This window comes from Hetaerina americana, unplaced genomic scaffold (assembly GCF_022747635.1).
Source record: "Hetaerina americana unplaced genomic scaffold, ioHetAmer1.1.p SCAF_60, whole genome shotgun sequence".
In the NCBI taxonomy this organism is placed as follows: Eukaryota; Metazoa; Arthropoda; class Insecta; order Odonata; family Calopterygidae; genus Hetaerina; species Hetaerina americana.
The window spans coordinates 1,598,395-1,619,965 of NW_027287206.1; the positions used below are offsets into that span (position 1 = coordinate 1,598,395).

Sequence of the window (21,571 nt, forward strand, 5' to 3'; positions counted from 1 at the left end):
AATTTAGCATTTTTCCAAAATTTGATTGAACAGCCGTATAGTGCTGTTTCTCTAAACTGTGGAGGTATCCTGCAGCTGAGACCATTGCCATGGAGTTTTTTATGACCGGCTTCATTTTGAGATTTTCATATCTCTTTGATGCTACAATAGGATGTTATTGTTTGATCTAGAAAATGCCATCAATTGTTTAGGGACAAGGGTGCATCCAGTTTAATAATTAAAAAATTATTTTAATCCCTGTGATGTCATAGATTAAAATTAGCATGGCCGTGAAGGCCTCAAGGAAACTTAAGTGTGCAAGTATCCTTTCATGAGATGGTACTATAATCAGAAAGAGTCATTGCTCGAATTCATGAAATCAGCCGTTAGAGTTCACTGATCAAATATTGCAGGAATGTGCTCCTTGATATCTCCTGCCATTATCCTAAGGACTGAAATGAATTGGTCTGCTTCTAGAGTTTCAGCAAACAATTTTTGTTTAAAGAGTTGCTTGAGGGTCACGCTAATAAACTAACAAAATACTGGGGCTCATGAATGCATGTGCTAATTCATAAATCAAAACAGGTGAACCATAAAGCAGATATCCTCTGTTTTTAAAAGTATGTAAAAATAAATATATATGTACTCATGCACACACACACACATCTTATCTTCTTATGCCCATGTGTGTATATGAATAAGACCAAGCATAGAACAACACAGAAAAGGGCACTCTGACATTGTTTTGCATTTTGAAAGTATTAGCTGTTGTCCTCAGAAGAGTAAATAGTCCTGTATACTCTTTATGATGAAAACAACATGAGCTGTCAATATATGAACCAATGTGCGTGTGTCTTTTATGTATCCTCCGCTTAATTTTGTTTCTTTTTTTTACACATTTTAGCCATTGTTGCTTTGCACCATTTGTTACCCCTTCACATTAGTCTGTATGCATCTGAAAACTTTTCAACCTCAACATGTGGATGGCAGCATGCTTCAACAATATTTGGGGAATGTTTTTGCCCATGTGTTGCAAGGTACTCACCAAAGTGTAAGCCGTTTTGGGCTCTCAGGTGTTGTTTGACAATCCTTTGAGAAAGTAATTTTGAGGGGTTTTGTGAAAATGAAAAAAATGAGTGTCAAGCTGCCATTAAATATTTGTTATTGAAAGGCATACATGAAGTACGAGGGTCATCCGGAAAGTAGTACCCGTTCGTGCCGCATGAAGTGCTGACGACGCGAGTAGCCGCTGGACGAGGTCAGATAGCTTCAGTGGCTTGTCTGCCTTCTCTGAGCCAAGTTGCGTGACGCTAGCATTGCCTGTGTTGTTTCTGTGATTGTTTACAATGTTTAAAAAAATTGAGAACGCCGCCAGTTGTGAAGTGAGGGCAGTGATTAAATTCCTCAATGCAAGAAACGTTCGCCCATGTGATATTCATCGCCAATTAAAGGAGGTGTATGGAGACAATGTAATGGACGAGTCGTCTGTTCGGCGGTGGTGTCGCAACTTCAACATGGGGAGGGGGAACACACACGACGATGAGCGTTCGGGGAGACCGTCTGTCATTACAGACCAACTGGTGAGCTCAGTTGACGAATTCGTGAGGAACGATCGGCGCGTCACAATTGATGACATCTGTGAGCATTTTCCCAATGTTTCTCGAACAATTGTTCATGAAATTGTTAAACACCATCTGCATTATGCAAAAATTTGTGCAAGATGGGTCCCTCGCGTATCTCAATGAGCTGGCGGCGAAGGACTATGCAGCAGGAATACAGAAACTTGTCACACGTTATGACAAATGCCTTAATTTGCTTGGAGATTATGTTGAGAAGTAGTTTAAAGTATCCTCTTTCAAATAAAATTTTTTATGTTTGTTAATATTTACTTTTGTGTCTTTATTTCACGAAGGGGTACTACTTTCCGGATGACCCTCGTAAATACCAAGTAGGATGCTGTTTACACAGGTTTTGGATGTCACATCCCTCCATTCAGGCATTTTTGTAGCTACCTCACTGAGGAACAGATGCTGTGATGACAATATATGTATGCATATGCACATTCATGGTTACATGAATGCACCGAAATGAGCACAATTACTCCTACACACACACTGACTCACACATGGGCATTCAGACACATATCACACATTTTGTGACTGGTTAAGCGGCGTGAACTTTAACAGTCTCAAGTATGGAAATATCCTATAGCAATCAATATAATTACCGAATCACTATCCATTCAAGTATCATTACCTGTACCAGGTACACCCAAGTGGATACATGACCCACAGCTTTTCAACTAAATGTACAAAGTTGGTGCTCATTTTAAATTCATTAAAATACCTCATGCATCTTCTATTGATTACTTTTCTATGGACTTAATAAAATAATCTGTCCTGTGTTATTTTTACTCCATACATTTTAGCCTACAATGCCTTCATTTATTTTAAATTTTCTCCTGGAAAATTTGCCATTGTACTCACTTTTTATGAACCCTTCTTTTTATCATTCAATTTCTTCAAAGAATTTATTTTATGTTAAATCTGTTAGTTCATATCCTGAGTAATTAGAGTTCCCTGTTATCTAATTCCAAGTCATGCCAAAAACTGCAGTAATTGATGGTAAGGTTGATTTTGATTGGTTTGAGTAGAGCTGAAACTGTAGTGCATGGCCCTATAGCATGTGATTAGTGTCCAAGTCAGGGGGCCAGTCCTTTTCCATTAGGCAGCATTGGTTTCTGAGGAAGATATGATTGACAGGGAATTATGCCACTCTCACCCTTGATCATGCATCTATGCAATACTATTGATGTTAAAATATTGAAAATCCTTGCTGATTTCTCAACCATCAATGGTTATTTCTTCGTAGACTATCTCTAGTTACAGTTGTGCCATTGCATTAGATTTTTAGTGATTTCTTGCAATCATTTTAAATAATTTGCTCTAGTTTTTTCTGTGTGTTAATAGAATAGAATTTAGTTTAGGAAGTTTGTTTAAAAATGCCTTATGATAGCACAGCTCTTGCCCAACTGGAAACCCGTGCAATAAACATACCCTTTAACTTTGAAAAATGAGTGCACAATATAGAGAGGAGCATTCCACACTAAACACAATCAACGACAACTAACGAAGTATCGATGCAATGCTCTCAAAGCGTTGTGTTTGGTCTCTATTTTCATTTATTTGTGACCAACTTGGAAGGACTTATTCATCAGAATTCAAGATCTTGTTGAATGAACTCTAAAGTTTGAATTAATGTGGGACCATAAGGTCCATAATAGCCAGTCAGGTCAGTCCAGTGAGTAGTAAACACTCCTTGTCCAAACTCCAGCTGGTAGGTTTGAAACACACTTTTTAAAGGTTACAGGTTATATTATAATGGATATTCTTTGACAAAATAAATATTGTATGTGTAGCCTCACCTGTCAAATTTTTAAAATCCAGCACTAGTATCCATGGCAAAAATCTATGGTTGAGGACATTCTTTAACTTGAATTAAATGCCATTTTGCCATTAGAGTGTTGAAAGTTGCTTTGACTGCCTCTGGACTAATTCTTATTGTTTCATCACTTGTCACATTAGCTTGTGTGAAGTTATATTATGCATTAATGGTTTGATGGGCACAATAAATATATACTACCTTGATCAAAAAGTTCCCGGAATAGCCACCGTGTGGCGCTCCCATCGTTCCGATTTGAGTTCTGTTTTTTTTGTTAAATTGGTACATCTGTTGTTGATATTCCCTTTAAATCTTAGTGTCATAACTTGACATTTGCAAAAGTTACGTAGCCAAGAGTACATCTATCTCTGTGTGTGTTGGCGATTTTTTACAATTTCAGAAATGGATTTAAATTTGCAACAACGAACTTGTATTAAATTTTGCGTAAAAAACGGATTTAGTGGCGCACGGACGTAGGAAATGTTGGAAAAGTGTTTCGGCAACGATTCTCTAAAAAAAACGGTCGTTTACCAGTGGCACGAGCGGTTCAGAAGTGGTCGTGAGTCAATCGAAGATGATGAACGCAGTGGCAGACCATCGACATCGAAAGTCGGTGAAAAAATTGATAAAGTAAAAGAAATGTTGGTCAATAACCGCAAATTAACCATCAGAGAAATAGCGGAGGACTTGAACATTGCCTATGGATCCGCCCAAGACATTGTGGTTAATGATTTGGGTTTCCGTCGTGTAGCAGCAAAAAGACCTCAATTTCATGCAAAAAAGAGACCGTGTTGACGTCGCAAAAGACATGATTTGCGAGGCTGAATCCGATCCCACATTCATCAAAAGGATCATTACTGGAGACGAGACGTGGGTTTATGAGTACGACACGCAATCCAGACATCAGGCAAGTGAATGGCGTTCACCAAATGAGCCGAGACCAAAAAAACCACGTCGTTTTCAGTCAAAAAAGAAGGCAATGCTGACGGTTTTCATGGATTACAACGGTGTAGTGCATCATGAATTTTTGCCAGAAGGCCAGACAGTAAACAAAGAGTATTATTTGGGCGTTATGAGACGTTTGCGTGAAGCAATTCTCCGAAAGAGACCAGAAATGTGGGCAGAAAACTCGTGGATTTTGCACCATGATAACGCACCGTCGCACAGTGCTATCATTATTCGTAATTTTTTGACGAAAAATGCAACAAATACCATCCAACAGCCACCGAATTCACCTGATTTGGCTCCCTGTGACTTCTTTCTGTTCAATCGAGTTAAAAAACCATTACGGGGAACGCGTTTTAGCAGCCGAGAGGAAGTAATGGAAAAATCGCAGGAAGCACTGATGGACATACCGAAAACCGACCGTAACTTTTGCAAATGTCAAGTTATGACACTAAGATTTAAAGGGAATATCAACAACAGATGTACCAATTTAACAAAAAAAAACAGAACTCAAATCGGAACGATGGGAGCGCCACACGGTGGTTATTCCGGGAACTTTTTGATCAAGGTAGTATGTAGGGGCTCCTGCTAATCCACCATTGTTATATCAACTTGCTGCTTCCATCCATGCCCTACTGAATGGTGTAGTTACCAATTCAATTAAGAACTCTGTAACTTTCCTGCATGTAGTGTATTCCTATTTAATTTCCCATGAGCACACTGGTACCAATTCCTCGAAGCGATTGTTATGGCATTAGATATTTAGGTTGAAATTCAGCAAATTTTGTGCTTGTTTTTTATAAGTTACTTGCGTAATTCAATGAAAAATTTGGTTGTCATGCATTTAGTATAATGCCGACTATGTATGAGTTTGTATATTTCATATTTAATAAATATTTTGATAAATAAATTGGTTGAGGGTGTTACTGCAACAACCTGCCAGGATATATGCATTGAAGGAAGATGAATTCTTAAAAAAATAATGTTGGTGATTAGTATCAATATAGTTATTTTCATAAGTGGATAATAGGTAATTTCATATTTAAGGATTAAAATTAATCTTTACACAATACATTTGAATGCAAATACAGCAGTAGCTGTTCTGCTAAAAGTTATTGATGTAATCATAGAAAGCAATGGGAAGATGAGGAAAACTTGTGGATCAAAAACTATGTCAGCAGAACCACACCCAGCTCATTCCATCAGCTGGAGTGTAAAACAAAGGAATAGCTTCTTCCAAATTTTAACCTTCTATAAATATTTAAGTACTGAATTAAGCCACTCAAAATAAAACTGTGTTCCGTCATTTTATCATCGAAGAAAAGTAGGCACTTGGTTATTATTTCATCTTCAAGAAATATGTTTGTGATATTTTATGTAGTTGAAGTTTATTTACCAGTGCAAATCACGGTGAGATGCCCTGAATAGACAGTCAAATTTTATTTTTAAAACCTAAGCGCATTCTGATTTTGGCTGTGAAATGGTAATTTGAAAGTACTGCAACTTTTGAAAGATATGTGAGAGAGAAAATGATGGCTCTCTGACACTTCAATTTCATTTGCCATTGTGAATGACTGATCAATGAGATGTACTGCTTCAGTGAAGTAAATGTTGGAAGGTATTTTATTGTCATCATTAGACAAACAGCTGTAATGGCTTCATGTGCATGTGACTGCGGGATTTTAGTCAACATGATAGTAGGTATGGTATGTACATTTGACAACAGAATTAGGGAATTGCAGCTTTTTAATCATGGTAAATGGCACTGCATTCTACTGATAATACCTGTGCTTAAAGGTATTAGTTAATGAAAGGTCAATGTCCTCAATTATCATATCGTCATGCCATATATAATTACAGTTCTTAGCAGAAAATGTTAAGAGTTCTTTTTGGCAGGAAGAGGTAGGTAGAGATAATAAAGTTTTATGCCATACCTAGTTAAAAAGTGACTTCCTGGGGGTAGATAGCAGACTTCAAATATCTGTACTCTCTGTCTAAAAGTAATCCTGTTCTTCCATTATAATGTAAATTCACACCAGCCGAGCTAGTCAGTTAACCTAGTACGATTTAGAAACTTATTTTATAAATAAAAAACTTCATAAACCGGCTCTTGTAAAATTACTAATTCTTACCTCACTCAGACTAAACGAAGTCTGTTCATAAGCATAGTCCATGAAAACATATGATTACAATTTAATCTATGAATACCAAATTAATGAAAACAAACAATTATACAATATATGATGAGTAATTAATATCAGTTCAATATTGATACAAAACAATCATTTATGAGCAAATGAAATGATATTATGAACATTCATAATATAGTTCAATTACATGAATACTTGAAACTCAAATTCTAAATAGTAGCGATAGTCAATGATGCATGTCAATCAATCAGTGGTATGACTCTATAATTTAATACAGCCCATTCATGATTTTTACAGAAAATTATGATAACAAATAACCAATTAGCTTATAACCTGGAAAAACATAATACTTTTATTTATATGCTGCAACTGATTTAAAGCAGTCAGATTAAAATTAAAGAAATTACCTTTCTATAGTGTTTTCCTTTGTCTCTATCTCATAGTAGGAAGGAATTTGGTTGATGCGTATAAAGCACCTTGACCAGAACCAACCAATATCAAGTCTACACAGAATAACATTTTATTTTTAATGCATGCACGAATCTATCCATTTTCCCAAAAAAGACATTCGTGTTGGAGGCTGGGTTGCCTAGAAGAGTAACAATTTTCAAAGAAGTCCATACTTCATTTACATTGGCTGCAATCTTGCTCGTTTGTACCGTAGGTATTATGATCATTATTTATTTGCTACATTAGTAATACCCATCGACTACTTACTGCTTGGAACATAAATTACAATTATTATTTATGTGAAATGGTATTTCTACAATCGTAAACAAACAGGCTGAAGATAGGCATAGCACCAAAAGACAGTACCATATTAATGGGTTACCTAGGGATTCAGTGATCCGAGAAAATTATTTGAGAAGGATCTAAAAGCTTTCCTCAGAATCGTGCATAATTGCTTTCATCTAACTACTCCTAAAATGCAGAAATTAATCTCAGTGGTCCGTATCATGCCTCACAATATCAGGATGAATTGACTAATTATTGTTGAAATATGCAGTTTTACCTAGAATAAAACTTTAAGAACCCTCTTCCAGGACTGATGTGAAATATTTTCCTACCAGTCTCCCAGATGTTGCTTCGAGAGTTGCAGACTTGGGCTAGGGGACTCATTTTCTCTCGAGAGAGAATCATCTTTTTCCCTTATGGGGGAAAACAAGTGACAGACTTGGGTTCGGAGAATCGGCTGTTTTGGAAGATTCAGAAATGACTTTTCTCAAGAAAACAAGTTACAGACTTTGACCCTAGAAATGAATCATAATTAATGCATACTCTCGGGAAATTCCATTGCATTTAGTACACATTAGAGTATATTAACCTGGTATATCTCATGCGTATTCTTCAGTTAGGTATCACAGTTGACAATGCAGTTTGGTTTAAACCAGCTCCCCTGGCTGATAAACAGGGTAGGCCTGGCTTTGCCACTACTTATTTAATTTTTCTGCTATCAAGTGGCATTTTCTCATGGCTATAAATTTTTGAATGAGAGTAGGATTTTTTACTTTTTCACTTTTCTTAGATTAATAATAATAATGATAGTTATTGTAAAATGCAGTAGTAATGATAGTGATATGAGTCCCCAACCAATTTTTAATACAAAGAAAGGGCAGTTAATGTTATTACTTTGACTTGTAGGGAAAAATAAAAATGGTGGAAGAAGCAGTGCAAGGATATGCACAGTTAATGGAAGAAGGGGAAATGATCCCAATGTACAGGAAGGTAACAGCCATATCAGGGAGTAAGAAAGGAAAATTAACGTATGCCATCAAAGAGATGACAGGAAAATTATTAATTAACTTAGGAAAGATCAAGGGAAATGAATCGAATACATCGAGGAGGTGCATTATAAAGTAAAGGTAACATAAATATGTCCGATCCACACTTACTTATGTATATATGTGTGAGTGTGTTTAGTTTAGTATTTTATTGTAAATGATGTAAGGAATAGAAAAAAAGGATTCCCGCATAAAAAAATCATCAACTTGAATATTCAAAAACGTTATCAGATAAGCAAATTGGAAAGAAGGGGATTTGTGTTTTAATGCAGATACAAAATATCACAAAGTTAGAATAAAAAATATGAAAAATCTCTTTACTAAAATTAAATAGAATATGAAAAATAAATTTACTTCTTATTCAAGTGGTTCTAGTGGTACCCTGTAGTGAGCATGAGGAATAGAATACTTTTTAAACAAAATGTTTAACTTACATAACTGGAAAAACAAATAATAGGTCAATATGAAGCAAAGAAGAATAGTATGGAAACTATAAAAGAACTTACAAATTGTGAAGCATTCTTTTTAGATATTGCTGGGGGCAGTGAAAATCATAAATATCGATTTTATTTGTATCTATTATAAATCTTGGTTTGGGGAGATAGTAAGAATCATTTTGTTTATAAAAAGGAGTAATAAATATGTTTTTAACTCTAAAATAATGAACTGAAGCATTAACATCAACACTGGGTAGCAGTTAGGAGATATCAATCATATTATTCAGTTACTAGGAGAAAGTCATTAACTTTTTCCTTCATTAATAGTGCAGCTACTTACTAAAGAAGTTAGTAAATCCTGATGCAGCCTGCTCAAACTGCTTGCTTGTCCAGCGGTGTTAAAACCCTGCAGTGGAGGTAACTGAATGCTGCGGAGATATGGATCCAGCAGAATGCGACTCAGCTGAATGCTGGCCTGACCACTAGAGTGCCACGCAAAGCCTTTCCTCGATGAGCAAGGTGACAGATGAAACCATTGCGTGTGGATGGGTGGGAGTGTGACTCTGGGATCTCATCCCTGATAGAATTAATCCTTAGCCCTTAGTGGATTAAATACCAATATATGTAGTGACCTTTCAAGTCCTCTCGTAGGTCGTGCAGAGTAGATGCTGAGCCCTTGGCATAATGAACGTGTGTGTGCTGCATGCTCTTTCAATGGGCTTGCAATGAGTAGCATGCAAGGGGGATATACAGGGCATTAGGAATGCTAATGAAAAATTTGTCAATCAGAGATATTGCCTGAATAAATCAAAAGAATTCTAGAGGAAGGTGAGGGGGATTTGGATAGTGCGGTGGCTAACATACAGGCTTCCCACTGAGAGGGCCCGGGTTCAAATCCTGGAGATGACAAATATTTTTCAGTGGTATCCCGATCCCTACTTGAGGTGCTTTGTGGAGAGCACTTTGAGTGAGTACCCTGCCCATTGGACGTTAAGCTGCAGACCCCTTGGTGCCTTTCGACATGAGTAGGCTAATACTGATGCCGGGTTTCTCTCCACCCTTCCTTTCCCATCTATCCCTAATGGCTTCAATGACCTTAGAGGGGAAGGGGAATCTCCCAGAGAGACTTAGTCTCCTAGCTGAAGTCCTGTTACTCATAAAGAAACTTCTGCGAGAGACGGATGCTGCGAGATTTTAATGGTGCCCATCCTTAAGTTTTATCTCTATCTCCAAGAGAATTTATTATTGTGACCAGGTTTCATCAGTTTTTTCCGAAAGGTTCTCTCGTGGTGGGCGAGGAGAGATTAATTTCCACATTTTAGGAGTATATAGAGGATATGCAATAACTTGCACTTCTGTGGAAGTGTTTTTAGATTTCTTTAATATTTGGTTTTCGATGACACCAAGTCCCTACCTTGCATGTTGCATTGCTCAAGTGTTTTGGTTTTGACCTCTCTTCAGCCAGTTAATTTGTTGACAAAGTGTGATTGTAGACTTTCAATTTCTTGGAAACATTCATTGTAATTTTAAGTGGCAAGGAGAACTGAAGGATGATGAATATTTCTGATTGTTTTGAGAGCAAGATTTGCGGTTAATGCTGATAACATAGGTACCTTCAACATTAAAAATTGTTTTTTGCATAGGTAACCCATGCTCCAATGTGGTGGTGTTTTTTTAGCAAATGTATAGTTTACATAAATAAAATAAATAAATTATTCATCTATGCCATTTTGATGTAGGTAGGTTTTAGGCTAAGGTAATTTCACTGATACCAACCAAATTCCTTCCTACCTGGAAGCAGAGAATAATGAAGACTTCGTTTAGATATTGAGTGAGGTACAGATTTGAAATATTTCAGGAGGCAGGTTTGTGAAGTTTTTTATTTGACAGGTAAAAACAGAGTCTAAGTTGTGGCAGGTTAGCTAAGTTTTACCATATATTTAGTTCAGTGAAAGTAAATGTGTAGGAGAATCGGTGGTAAAGTTAACATTTAGGTAGTTTACATAATCTGTGTTAAGATATTCACAGTCTCTTTCTATGTTTTAGGAATTCATGTGCTTGTTATGTTATGAAACCATATATATATCCTTGATCTGCCTTTTCTCCGGCCAAAAAGCACTGAATCCAGGCTTAGATTTATTTTTAATATTAGCCACTAAATTGTGATGATGAAATGATTAGGCCTAATGACACAAGCCTTTCATTAATTAATACATTTGTACACAAACACTATCAGTAGCATTTGATAATACCTTTTGCATTTCAAACAGCTGCAATTATCTGGCTCAAACATAAATGGTTTGTGTAAAGGTATTCCGAAAAATTTTGGAAAAGTAGATTTATTTTAGATTTTTCTTAAATGCCTCAAAATTCTTCAAATTACATCCCTTGAGCATTGACACACTTCTGCTGCATAATGGTGTGCACTGTCGATGATACAATCTGCGATCATGCACACACATAACGGACAGTCTGAATTCAGCACTTCATGCAGATATCAGGAAAAAATTGTTACCGATATTTTTTGTACAAACCTTGTGAAATATACTCAGGCATTTTCCATATTATTCAATTAAAATCCCACAGTGCCTTGCAAACATGAATCATAAATGTGGGCGTTCATTAAATCACAATAAAATGAAAAACTTTTTAACATTTTATTTCATTCAATATATCTACTCGTTTTAAATAAAATTTTCACTGTGCCACAAAGGTAAATTGAATTAAAGTATTAGAGAATTATCATTATCTCCCTAGAGTATATTTTAAATTTTTACTTTGATAATATTATTCATTCTAGAGCAAAATTCAGAATGAATTCACACACTCAGTGAAAATGTTTGGGTTTTAATCTATTCTGAAGCTGGGTTTTAATCTATTCTGAAGCCTACTCGTATTGTGTTCTAATCTTTCCTATTCCACAAAAATCAGGATCAGTTCAATTATATTTCCATATCATCGGTGAGATTTCAGCCAAATGACAATATTGAGGGAAATGCATGTAAATGTTGTATTCGTGACTGAAGAATTTGCTTAATGTGACAGTAAAAAAATTAGTTTTTTGTATAACTTATTATGCCTTAAAATTTTAATTCAGCCATTAATCTTTGTTTGGTTTTATCATATAAAACAAATGTATATTACTTGTTTTTAGAATCTAATTCTTTGATGAAGACACTGAAAACATTTTGTAATGCAAAATTGCCATATTTAATGGAAAATAGTCACACTAAGAAATTAGTTAATTATCAAGGGCTTTAATATTTATTTAAATTATGAGGATGATGTGGAAAGTTCTCGGCCTGATATTGAAAATGGAAATTTATGTTTACAAAAAAGTTTTATTTTCCCACATAATCTTCACTAATAGTAATACATTCATCCAGCGGAGTTCCGTCTCCATTATCCCATCTTTTTAGGGTTCTTCTGTAAGTGCTGCAAAGTACTCATCCACATCCACAGTCGCGTTTTGATCAGATGAAAAATGTTGACCAGCCCATACTTATGGCATGAAAATATACCTAACATTTTTGGTATTCGAGAATAGTGTTACTTTGCCGGCGTGGTAGCAGCATATACTATGCATCACATTTATAAAGTCAGGAGCGTGTAAAAAAAGATATATTATGTTTTGTCACTTAATGGGTGGATGATTTGGCCGCCAATGAAATTGGCTGCTTCCCTCGGTGAATATCATAGAGTGCTTAGTATCAGGCTAGATCTTCCACCAACTGTGACATCTGCCTTTATTTTGATGACTGTGGGGATGGTAACAATTTCTGATGGCAAACATTTAAAGTGAGTCAAGTGAAGGGGGACTGGTGTAAGTGGGTGCCTAGATGTTTACAACATTTACCTTGGCCTTTTGTGTAACATATAATTTAACCGAAGATCTCATTACACACTTCATATTTAAAAGTTTTCATCCGTTTTACTGTGAAAAAATGGTTATTAAAAATCGTTGATAGATAATTCACTGAGGCTGTAGAGTTATTTCCAAATATATTTTGGAGGTGGAGAGAATAAAAGATTGATTATTTTTTGGGACAATGCTGTAGAAAATATGTGCAATGTTTTTTGGATCTGCAATCGTGATTCTTGTCCCTGGAAAATTGTTTTTCAACCCAATACACGTGCCAGCAGAAAGTAAAAGGAAATTTTGGACAGGGTCAGGGTTTTCATATTTCTTGCATATACCTGCATATCGGGTATCATGATTAACATTGAATATTTGTGCGTGAAAAAATTGATTTAATTGGAATAAGAAAGAAGGAAACTCTGTTTAATGGTGTCTTCCCCCAATTACGATGAAAATAAAAAGGTGACAGTCGACAAGATGTTTTTGTTTTTCTTGGTGGCCAATGGACTGGAAATAGTTATTGGTACCAACATGAATTAAAAACTGCTGGGGATATTTATAAGCAGTCATCCGCTGTATTTCAAATCCTAAAGACAATTCGCCTCAACCAGGCGTTGAACCTGATTCTCTTGATTTTAGGGTGAGTTCTTTATCCAATTCAGGCGGGATCGGACCCGGAGTTTAGTGAAAGGGAGTACTTATCGCAATTCATGCGTCTTCCATATATATCACGTGAAAATGGAATGCAGGAAAAAGAATCATTTACAAGAATTAATCATCAACAGGCAAAAATGTTAACAGTATTTCCCGCGTTCGTACTATTTAAAATTTAATTTCCAAATCACCCCTTCAAGGAAACTTAATTTCGAAGTGGAATACCTTAACTTTGTTCCTGAAGTATGTTCGGAATGCTAACATTTTCTCTAGTCCAACCGTTGCCCGCCTTAGGAAAAAGCCGAAATTCGAAGAACAAGACCCTTATCCCTCCCCCAAATATACTTTTCTAAATACATTTTCTGAAAAGCCTTTTTATTGCTTCCCATGATTTTCGTCGATCCTCCGGTCAGTAACTGGTGGCACAAGTAATCTATTTTCACACATCAGGTGCAGGGCGGCGATGGGCTAAGTGAACCCCCCACATTTCTCCTCACTCCTAGGTTTCATAGGAATCCAAACATTGACTCTTGACAGCGGGCGGGGATGTTGTCGACTGCCAGGTGTTCCAGTGAGGAGACCTCCACCCCTTCCCATATAACGTTTGGCCGTCATTGTCCCCTTTTGAGAGTCCGGCGCCGCCCTCGTCCAGTCTCCCTATCCATCCGCGCCGAAGGCCCGCGTTCGCTGCGTTCCGCGCTTCCTTCAGCATAGACTTCCTCCAGCATCGACTTCCTCCCTCCCCCCGCCCCGTCTCCGAGTGCTCGATTCGCGTTCTTGGAGAACAACACACCTTCACTTTCATTCAACATCCGTCAATGCCAGGCTTCCCTTCTCTTTTTGTGCATACAAGTGCACGTGTGCCACCTTTTTTCGAAAGGTCCGTCCCACGAGAGCCAGTTGGCATGTTAGATCGCTAATGCTTTTGATTTCTTCGTGCATTGCCAAGTTTGTGCGACAAAACACAATATCGGCAATACTACTTGCTTAATAAAGGTAGCCGTAATCGTGATGGTACGGTTGTTGTCCATTAATACCGCTGATTTTCATTTAAGCTAGGAGATCGCCTTGTATCTCTCAATTACATTCCCCTTGGCTTTTCCCCTGGAGAGCCCTAGAATTTTGCCCGAGGACCTCGACTTCCATTCGGGGCCCTCCTCTTCCCAGTGTCCGATCAGCAACACCTGGCAGAATTTCTCTCTCGTGATCCAAATCTCCCAATGTCTAAAATCAAGAAAGATTGCCTCCACTGGACGTATGTCAATGGGAGACGATATGAAAAGTGACGTCATCTGCGGATGTAATGGCGACGCATTGGCACCCATGATCGTATTCCCATTCCTTGCCTTTCTGTTCGTCGCAGGACAGGATCCAGCGAGATGGCCAAACGAATCATGAAATAATGAGCCTTAATTAATTCCTGATGTGAAAAGCCAAGTGAGATAGTTTCCGTCTGAAATCATTGAAGCTCTTGTGCAATTTAATCATGTGAATCAACGTTATGTGCGCGAAGCTTTGCGATTCTGACAAATGTTCATCGCGCCCAAGTTTACTGAAGACCCCGAGAAACATATCTCGTAAAGCCACCCTGCCTTTGCGTAAAAATGAGACTGGAAGTCGCCCTAGCTAAGTGCTTTCCCTTGAGGAGGGTTCTTTCTTATGGCGTTCAGCTAGTTTCCCTTCTTCAGTTTCCCTAGCCTCCCATTCCCTGTCTCCGTCGGCACCCTCTTCCCTCCGTATCTCGAGAAGTGATCCACCCTCCCGTGAGGGAGTCACATTCTAATCGCCTCGCCAAGCAAATGTTTTTCGCTTTCATCTCCGGACGAAAATCCGTCCCCCTTTCACACGCTTCCTTTGGACCAGGCACTTAGTTTTTCTCCTTTACCCCTTCCAAAATAATACGTTTCGGCTTGCGCATTTGCTAATGATAATCAGGTGGTCGATCTTGTGCCAAAAGGAGTTTCTTCAAAGCCTCGGCGGTACAAGTGCAGGGTACCGTTCTCTTCTTTCCCTCTGAGAAGCATAAGCTTCTGTTAGAGGCGATTGAGGGGTTGGGCACGAATTCCCACCACTCGTCGCAGGCCTGCCGGTGTGATTTCTGCGCTACGAACCTCTCAATTTCCATCATTTTTTCCTAATTGACCTCCAGGATGTATATGGACGTCCAGGCGCCATTGTCTCAGTGGCCGAGGAGGGAATGTGACTATCGAGGCGGGAGTTCTCTCAATGGAAAGCGCTGCGATTCGAGAACGAATCAGTAGTACACCCTCCTATTATGTCATTTCTCAGCGTTTCCGATTTATTGAAGAAAATCGATGCACGTCCTTGATGTATTTGGGGGATGTGTTGTCCTTCCGGTCACATTTTTAGGGCATCTATGCGGTGCCAGGACCCTATTAGTTTATTAAGTAACGAGTTGGGGTGGTACGTCACCTTATCTGAGTTTGACTCGCCATCCTCCCATTCGTAAATTCAGTCAAATCACCCGCCAGAATGGCTCCCCGTGTATTATATTAAATAAGGGCTTAGCATGTCCGTATAAATGTCTCTATTTTTCGATCTACAACGCCGAATCCTTAGATGCTTACAATGGTGCGACCCCCCATCTTAACCGGAAGAATTCGACCCGACGCGAGTCGGGTCCAATTGCTCTATTACAAAACCCTCCCTCGCCGTAATAAAAACGCCAAAGTTCCTCTCTTCTGCTCTTCAAAGTTGATAGCTTTCGTCAATTCCAAGTTTCAATCCCATCGCCTAATGTGGCCGTAAGATGCTCACCAATTTCCGATTCAAATAGGATCCCAGCACTTGTAGTTAAGTTAGATAGCGCAAAAATTAATTTTAGCAGCCTCCTCATGTTAAACCCAAGCAAACTGAAATGACTGCGTTATACTTATCTATTGTATCCAGTATTTCAGTTGAGTTCAACAAATGCACGACCTTTCTGAAGCTTAGTGACGCAGTGCACGTGCATTCCTTGTTAAAGGTTGCGGCCCAATTAAATCTAAGTGCAGATTCTTTAAAAAAAGCTTTCGCGGAAACAACTTAGCAGGGCGCCGGATTGGGGAGGACTAACTCCCCAAAATGTTGGCGTTTAAGGTAGTGCAAGTTTTGCCAAACCATGTTTCCAAATTCTCGGGAGGAAGGATGAATGGAGGAAGGGTCTATTAAAGAATGCCTTGCAGTATTCCTTGGAATATGCGGAATTCCGCAAAGCAATCGAAGAGTACGTGGCTGGGAAATGGCCAGTCGCTTCCTTCCTAATGACGATATCGTCACACGGAGCGTCCGACTTACAGGTATGCACGAGCGCGGAGAGATTGCCCCGCTGCCCGAATGTTGGAAAAATTGGGCGACGGAAGCGATGCAAGTTTAATCTTCGCGGAAGACGAAAGCAAAGTTTCGAACTCGTCCCGTCTTGTGTGTGTGTCCCATTTTCCCTACGGCCGAAAACCTTACACCCCACTTTGGTAGATGCCCTTGCTTAGATAGTTTGGGATAAGGAAAATATTAGAGACGTGGGTCATTTCGGGGAGGGGTGGGGGGTGAGTGATATCCGATGAAAACCCTCTGTGGACAAACTTCCGAATGTTCCCGCAATGTCGAAATGATTGCGAGATTCAGAGTCCTTTGGTGTAGTGGCCAGTTTGAGAGACAATCGAGAGGCGATTCTCCTAGTGCAAGCCGGTCATTAAGCACCTTTGGAGTATCAACATATTATCGCAACCCGCCCCTCCCTTGGGAAACGGAAATCAACTTGTGGGGTTGCAAGGTCTGTAAGTTTCTTAGTTTCCAGCTTGATGTAGTGGAATGAATATATAATTATAAAAATTTTTAGCACTTATTCACCCAATAAGTTTTAAGGAACAACTTGCATTTCTACTCACCTAGTCATCTTCGAGTACTTGACCTTCTGAAGTGGTACAATTCTAAATGTAGCAATTTTCAAGCATAAAATTCATTAGCCTTGACTGGGAGTCGAGCCTATATCACTTCATTCACAGACAAGTAATTAAACCAATTTAACTGTTTCTTTTCTGATTACTAGTCAAGAGGCCATATATGTCAGACAAATTGTACTTCTTGTACGAGCATGCTGCAGTTTATATTTCTAAAGGCTAATATAATAGGTGTAATGATAGAGATTTCTTTGACTTCCTCAATGACTTGGACTTAGTTCTGTTAGTGGTTAATATGCCGAAAGCTAGTCTGAAGGCAAATTGATGCAATGACCAGGACATTCATCTTTATTTCATGAACTATGCCATTATTATAAAGCATCTTTCTTTTGAACCTCAAGTGGCTAAGAACAAATAATTCAACATTTTGATTAATGAAAAATCCACCAAAGGAAGCGCTAGAACTGATTTGTTAAGTGTATACATTGTAATGAGTCTAACAAAAATCATGATGAATTGAGTTTCTCTTTGAGTGAAGTCTTACCATGACTTTGTTGTAGCGCTGCCTTTGATTTAATCATTTTTGTTGCAAGTTGTGAGTGGTATGAAATGATCTCTACCAGCAGTGCGAGCCACTTAAAGAAAAGTCCAGCCTGGAGTCACCTGGTCTGGTGGCATCCGACATCCATTGAGAGATATTTCTTCAAATTATGCATTTTAATGGCCCAAGTAAATATGTAGTTTCAAAGATCTGAACCATTGATCAACGTTTTTGCTTGTCACAATAATAATTGATGGCATTAACTGTATTTCTTTTATTTTCCTTTAGCTGGCACGTAGGTAGCACATGGCATACTCAGAGCGTAAAGAATTGTTGTAGGAATGTATTGATTTTGATGGAAGATTGTGTGTTGTTTTCTTGCTTCCTTGTGATCCTCTTCAATTTATAAGATTATGTAGTTGATGCTGTGCCATGTTCTTAGTACCTGATGGTAAAGTGGAGGGGATGGTGTAACTAGATTTAATCACACTTACCATCTTCTGGACTTAAAGAAATACAGTTAACCTTTCACAATACTCTCTCAATGCTAAGCCTCATTCCCAGGGGCATAATTATTATTCCATGAACTTCTACCATAAATTGTTATCTATACTAAGGCACTGTTGTAAGAATATGGGCTACATCAGATTAATAAATGTCCATGCCACAAATAATGCACCGACACAATCAAACCAATTCTCAATGGTATCCATTCTCTATCAAGCATGTTGAATTGAATTTGAACTCGCGTAGAATATCATTTATGGATTATCAGCTGTAAATGTATGTATTTCTAGTTAGGGACATAAAGTCAATGCATTTAATGGAAGTGATTTTATTTACTTATATGAAATGCTTGAAACAATTGTCCGAGGACTATCCCATTTTCATTTGGAGATGATAATAAATTATTAGTGTAAGCAATGATTAATTATTGAACCTAATGTAAACATTACAGATGAAAATATTCCAAATCAAAGCATTAGATGAACATGGGCATAATATTTCAAAACAAAAAATAATGATACAAATTGCTCGTGAGCTCTTCCTTATTTGATAATATTTGTTTGTTCATAATTTGTGAGATTTGACCAAGAATGCTTGGTAGATCAAAGTAAGGTGTGCAGTAGCAATAGCTGCAATTAGGTTAGAACTACAACTCTAACTTGCAGAATAAGTTGCAAAGAGGTACTCTCTATGTGGGGGATTACCACTTCATCTTTCATTGTACCATATGTACTACCTTGACCAAAAAATACACACACTGAAGCCATAAAAACTTAATTATGCAAAATTTAGTCTGCATTGATTTTGTCCCCTTCAAAGTACTCTCCATTTGTTGCACTTATTCCATCTTCTTTTCCACTTTTTAAAACACCCTTGGAAGTCCTTGGCAGTTAGGCTTTTTAGTTTTCTCATCGTTTCCTGCTTTATTTTGTCCACATCTTCCCAGTGATGTCCCCTCATCACATTTTTGCATTTTGTGATGAGGAAAAAGTTACAGGGAGTGATATCTGGTGAATAAGGTTGATGATCAAGGATGTTGATTGAATTTTTTGCCAGAAACTGGCAAGCAATCAATGCTTAATGTGCAGGTGCATTGTCATGGTAAAGGATCCATCCAACATGTGTAGTTAAAATAGTATGCACTGTTGATTTTCCTAAATTCAGTTCATCAGCGATTATTTGAAGAGTTTTTCGATGATTGGTAAGGACACGGGACCGCACATGATCAATCGCCAACACTGGTGGTTGAAGGTTGTCCCGGCCTTGCGTCCATGGCATCTTGGTGGCCATCTTTAAAGTGCTTGCTTAATCCATTTGAAAATGGATGTTTTCTTCAGAGCATTATCATCGTAAACAGCTGTCAACATTTCAGTAATTTCTTGATAAGTTTTACCGCACTTCACCAGCAAACATTTTTTGTTGATTCGTTTCTCCGTGATTTCGTCAATTTCCATTTTCGACAATCAGTGGAAACAAGGAAAACAGAAACTAACATAACTGGCACCATACGCACAGCTAGATGATCCGCCAAACCGAGACGGCTCATTGGGTCTCAGGCAACTAGCCCTGATAGTGGGCTAGGCTATAGTCCGCGTCATGGCTGCCAGATTGCACCAGTTAGCATGTTTATTGTACAGACCGCTTAAATAACGATGCATTGATGAATAATGAGAGCAAATTAGGATTTTCCATTTTAAGTCAAACCTAGTAAAGCAGAAGAGAAGATATTTATGACATTTGGCTACTGGTTAAAAAAAGTAAATGTTATGTCAAAGGGGAAAACTATCTTTTTATTTGATTTTTAAAATTTTTTATTTTAATTCTCTAAATATAGCATTCTTATATAGCTGAGTAATTCCTTAAGCACTGATGTGGAAAACTGAAAATTTTAACAATTGAAATGGTTGTACTGGTGCATAACCAGTAGAATACCACCTCTGTAGTGGGAATGAACCTTACTGTTGTAATTCCATGTACACAAGCCATGAGCAGCTACCCTGTCACTTGAAACACTTTTTCTTGCCAGTTAAAAATGGATCTTAACAATTTATTTCACAAATTGTATAATATTTGTATGGGTACTAAAATGTATTCAGTCTGCCTATTGAAGCTAATGGATGCAGGACCATATTCAGGCCATTTGATGTTGATTGGAATATTCTCAAGATACTTGCATATCTACCATTAAAATTTCACCTTTTTTTGTTAAAAGTCACTCGTGATTTTAACGTATCTCATGGATTTTTTCAATTTACAGCCAAATTTGTGTGGCTCCCAAAAAGTATTGGAAAAATAAAAGCAAAATATTTTTAGAAACAAAAAATGTATTCCCAACCAAGAATGCTTCTGTGTACATTTTTTCTCATTCTAAGAAATATCTTAGAACTCTGCCTGTGTATTAGGCTTCTCCCTTAGAAAAGACTCCCTGCATCAATTTGGTTCAGTATCCTGAGATAGTTGCTGGAAATTCTATAGCTTTTTTGGGTAGCAATTGTAAAGCATAATGTGATTCTTTGGATGTATTGGGAAAAATGGATGCATTGACTCTAATGCCCTGTTAGCCTGCCCCTCAAGAGGTAAATTGTATGAACTGACTGACTAACTGGACATAATGATGGTTAATTTTCATTAATTAGCTATTAAATAAGATTTAAGTGTGTGAATAAACTGCAGCAAAATTTTTGAGCGAATGTGGAGTTGTGATCACATATTTAGTATGAAGATAAGTTTTAGTGGTATTTGATCCCATATATGCAGCAAGAATAGCAAGATGTAATTATTATTGTTATGCTTTCAGTGTGGCTCCTTCATATCTCTCTCGTGGGCCTCCTGTCTTATTGCACCCTGAAAGAGTTGTTCCATTGTCTGAATCAGAGCGATTTGAGCGGACTTTCCAGCCAAATGTGGCCCTAGCCCCTGCTCAGCGGAGGCGCAGAGGAGCTGTACGCCCTTCACGACCTTTAAATACTCCACCACAAATCCCAAGAAGTCTACCTCCTACAGATGAAATGGTAAGGTGATGTCCAAATCCCACCTAGATGTACATTCCTTTGCTGGAGACTTGCTGCTGTCAACAAAGAGTGCATATTTGTGTCATTTCTAGATGTAATGATATTTTTCAGTTCTCCCATCTCCCTTGTGTCCCTAAATTGCCCTCAAGTATGCATTATTGTGTTGGAATTGGATGTTGAGTATCTAAACAATATAAAATATGAAATGATGTCCCTTGAGCATGTGATACATATCTCTAATGTACATACAGGACCTGTATCTCTCTCTCTCCTTATCTATATATATATATATATATATATATATATATATATATATATATATATATATATATATATATATATATATATAAATATCTTCGAAATGGAA

The 21,571-nt window shown here is 37.8% G+C and overlaps 1 protein-coding gene across 2 annotated transcripts in view; it reads left to right on the forward strand.

The window, feature by feature from the left end:
- LOC139695623 (ski oncogene-like) overlaps positions 1 to 21,571 on the forward strand; it is a 151,591-nt gene that overhangs the window by 114,156 nt on the left and 15,864 nt on the right. For both annotated transcript variants that reach the window (XM_071594428.1, XM_071594429.1), the window contains exon 3: positions 20,991 to 21,204. In XM_071594428.1, the coding sequence (XP_071450529.1) occupies positions 20,991 to 21,204 (214 nt within the window). The remainder of the gene's footprint in view (positions 1 to 20,990; positions 21,205 to 21,571) is intronic.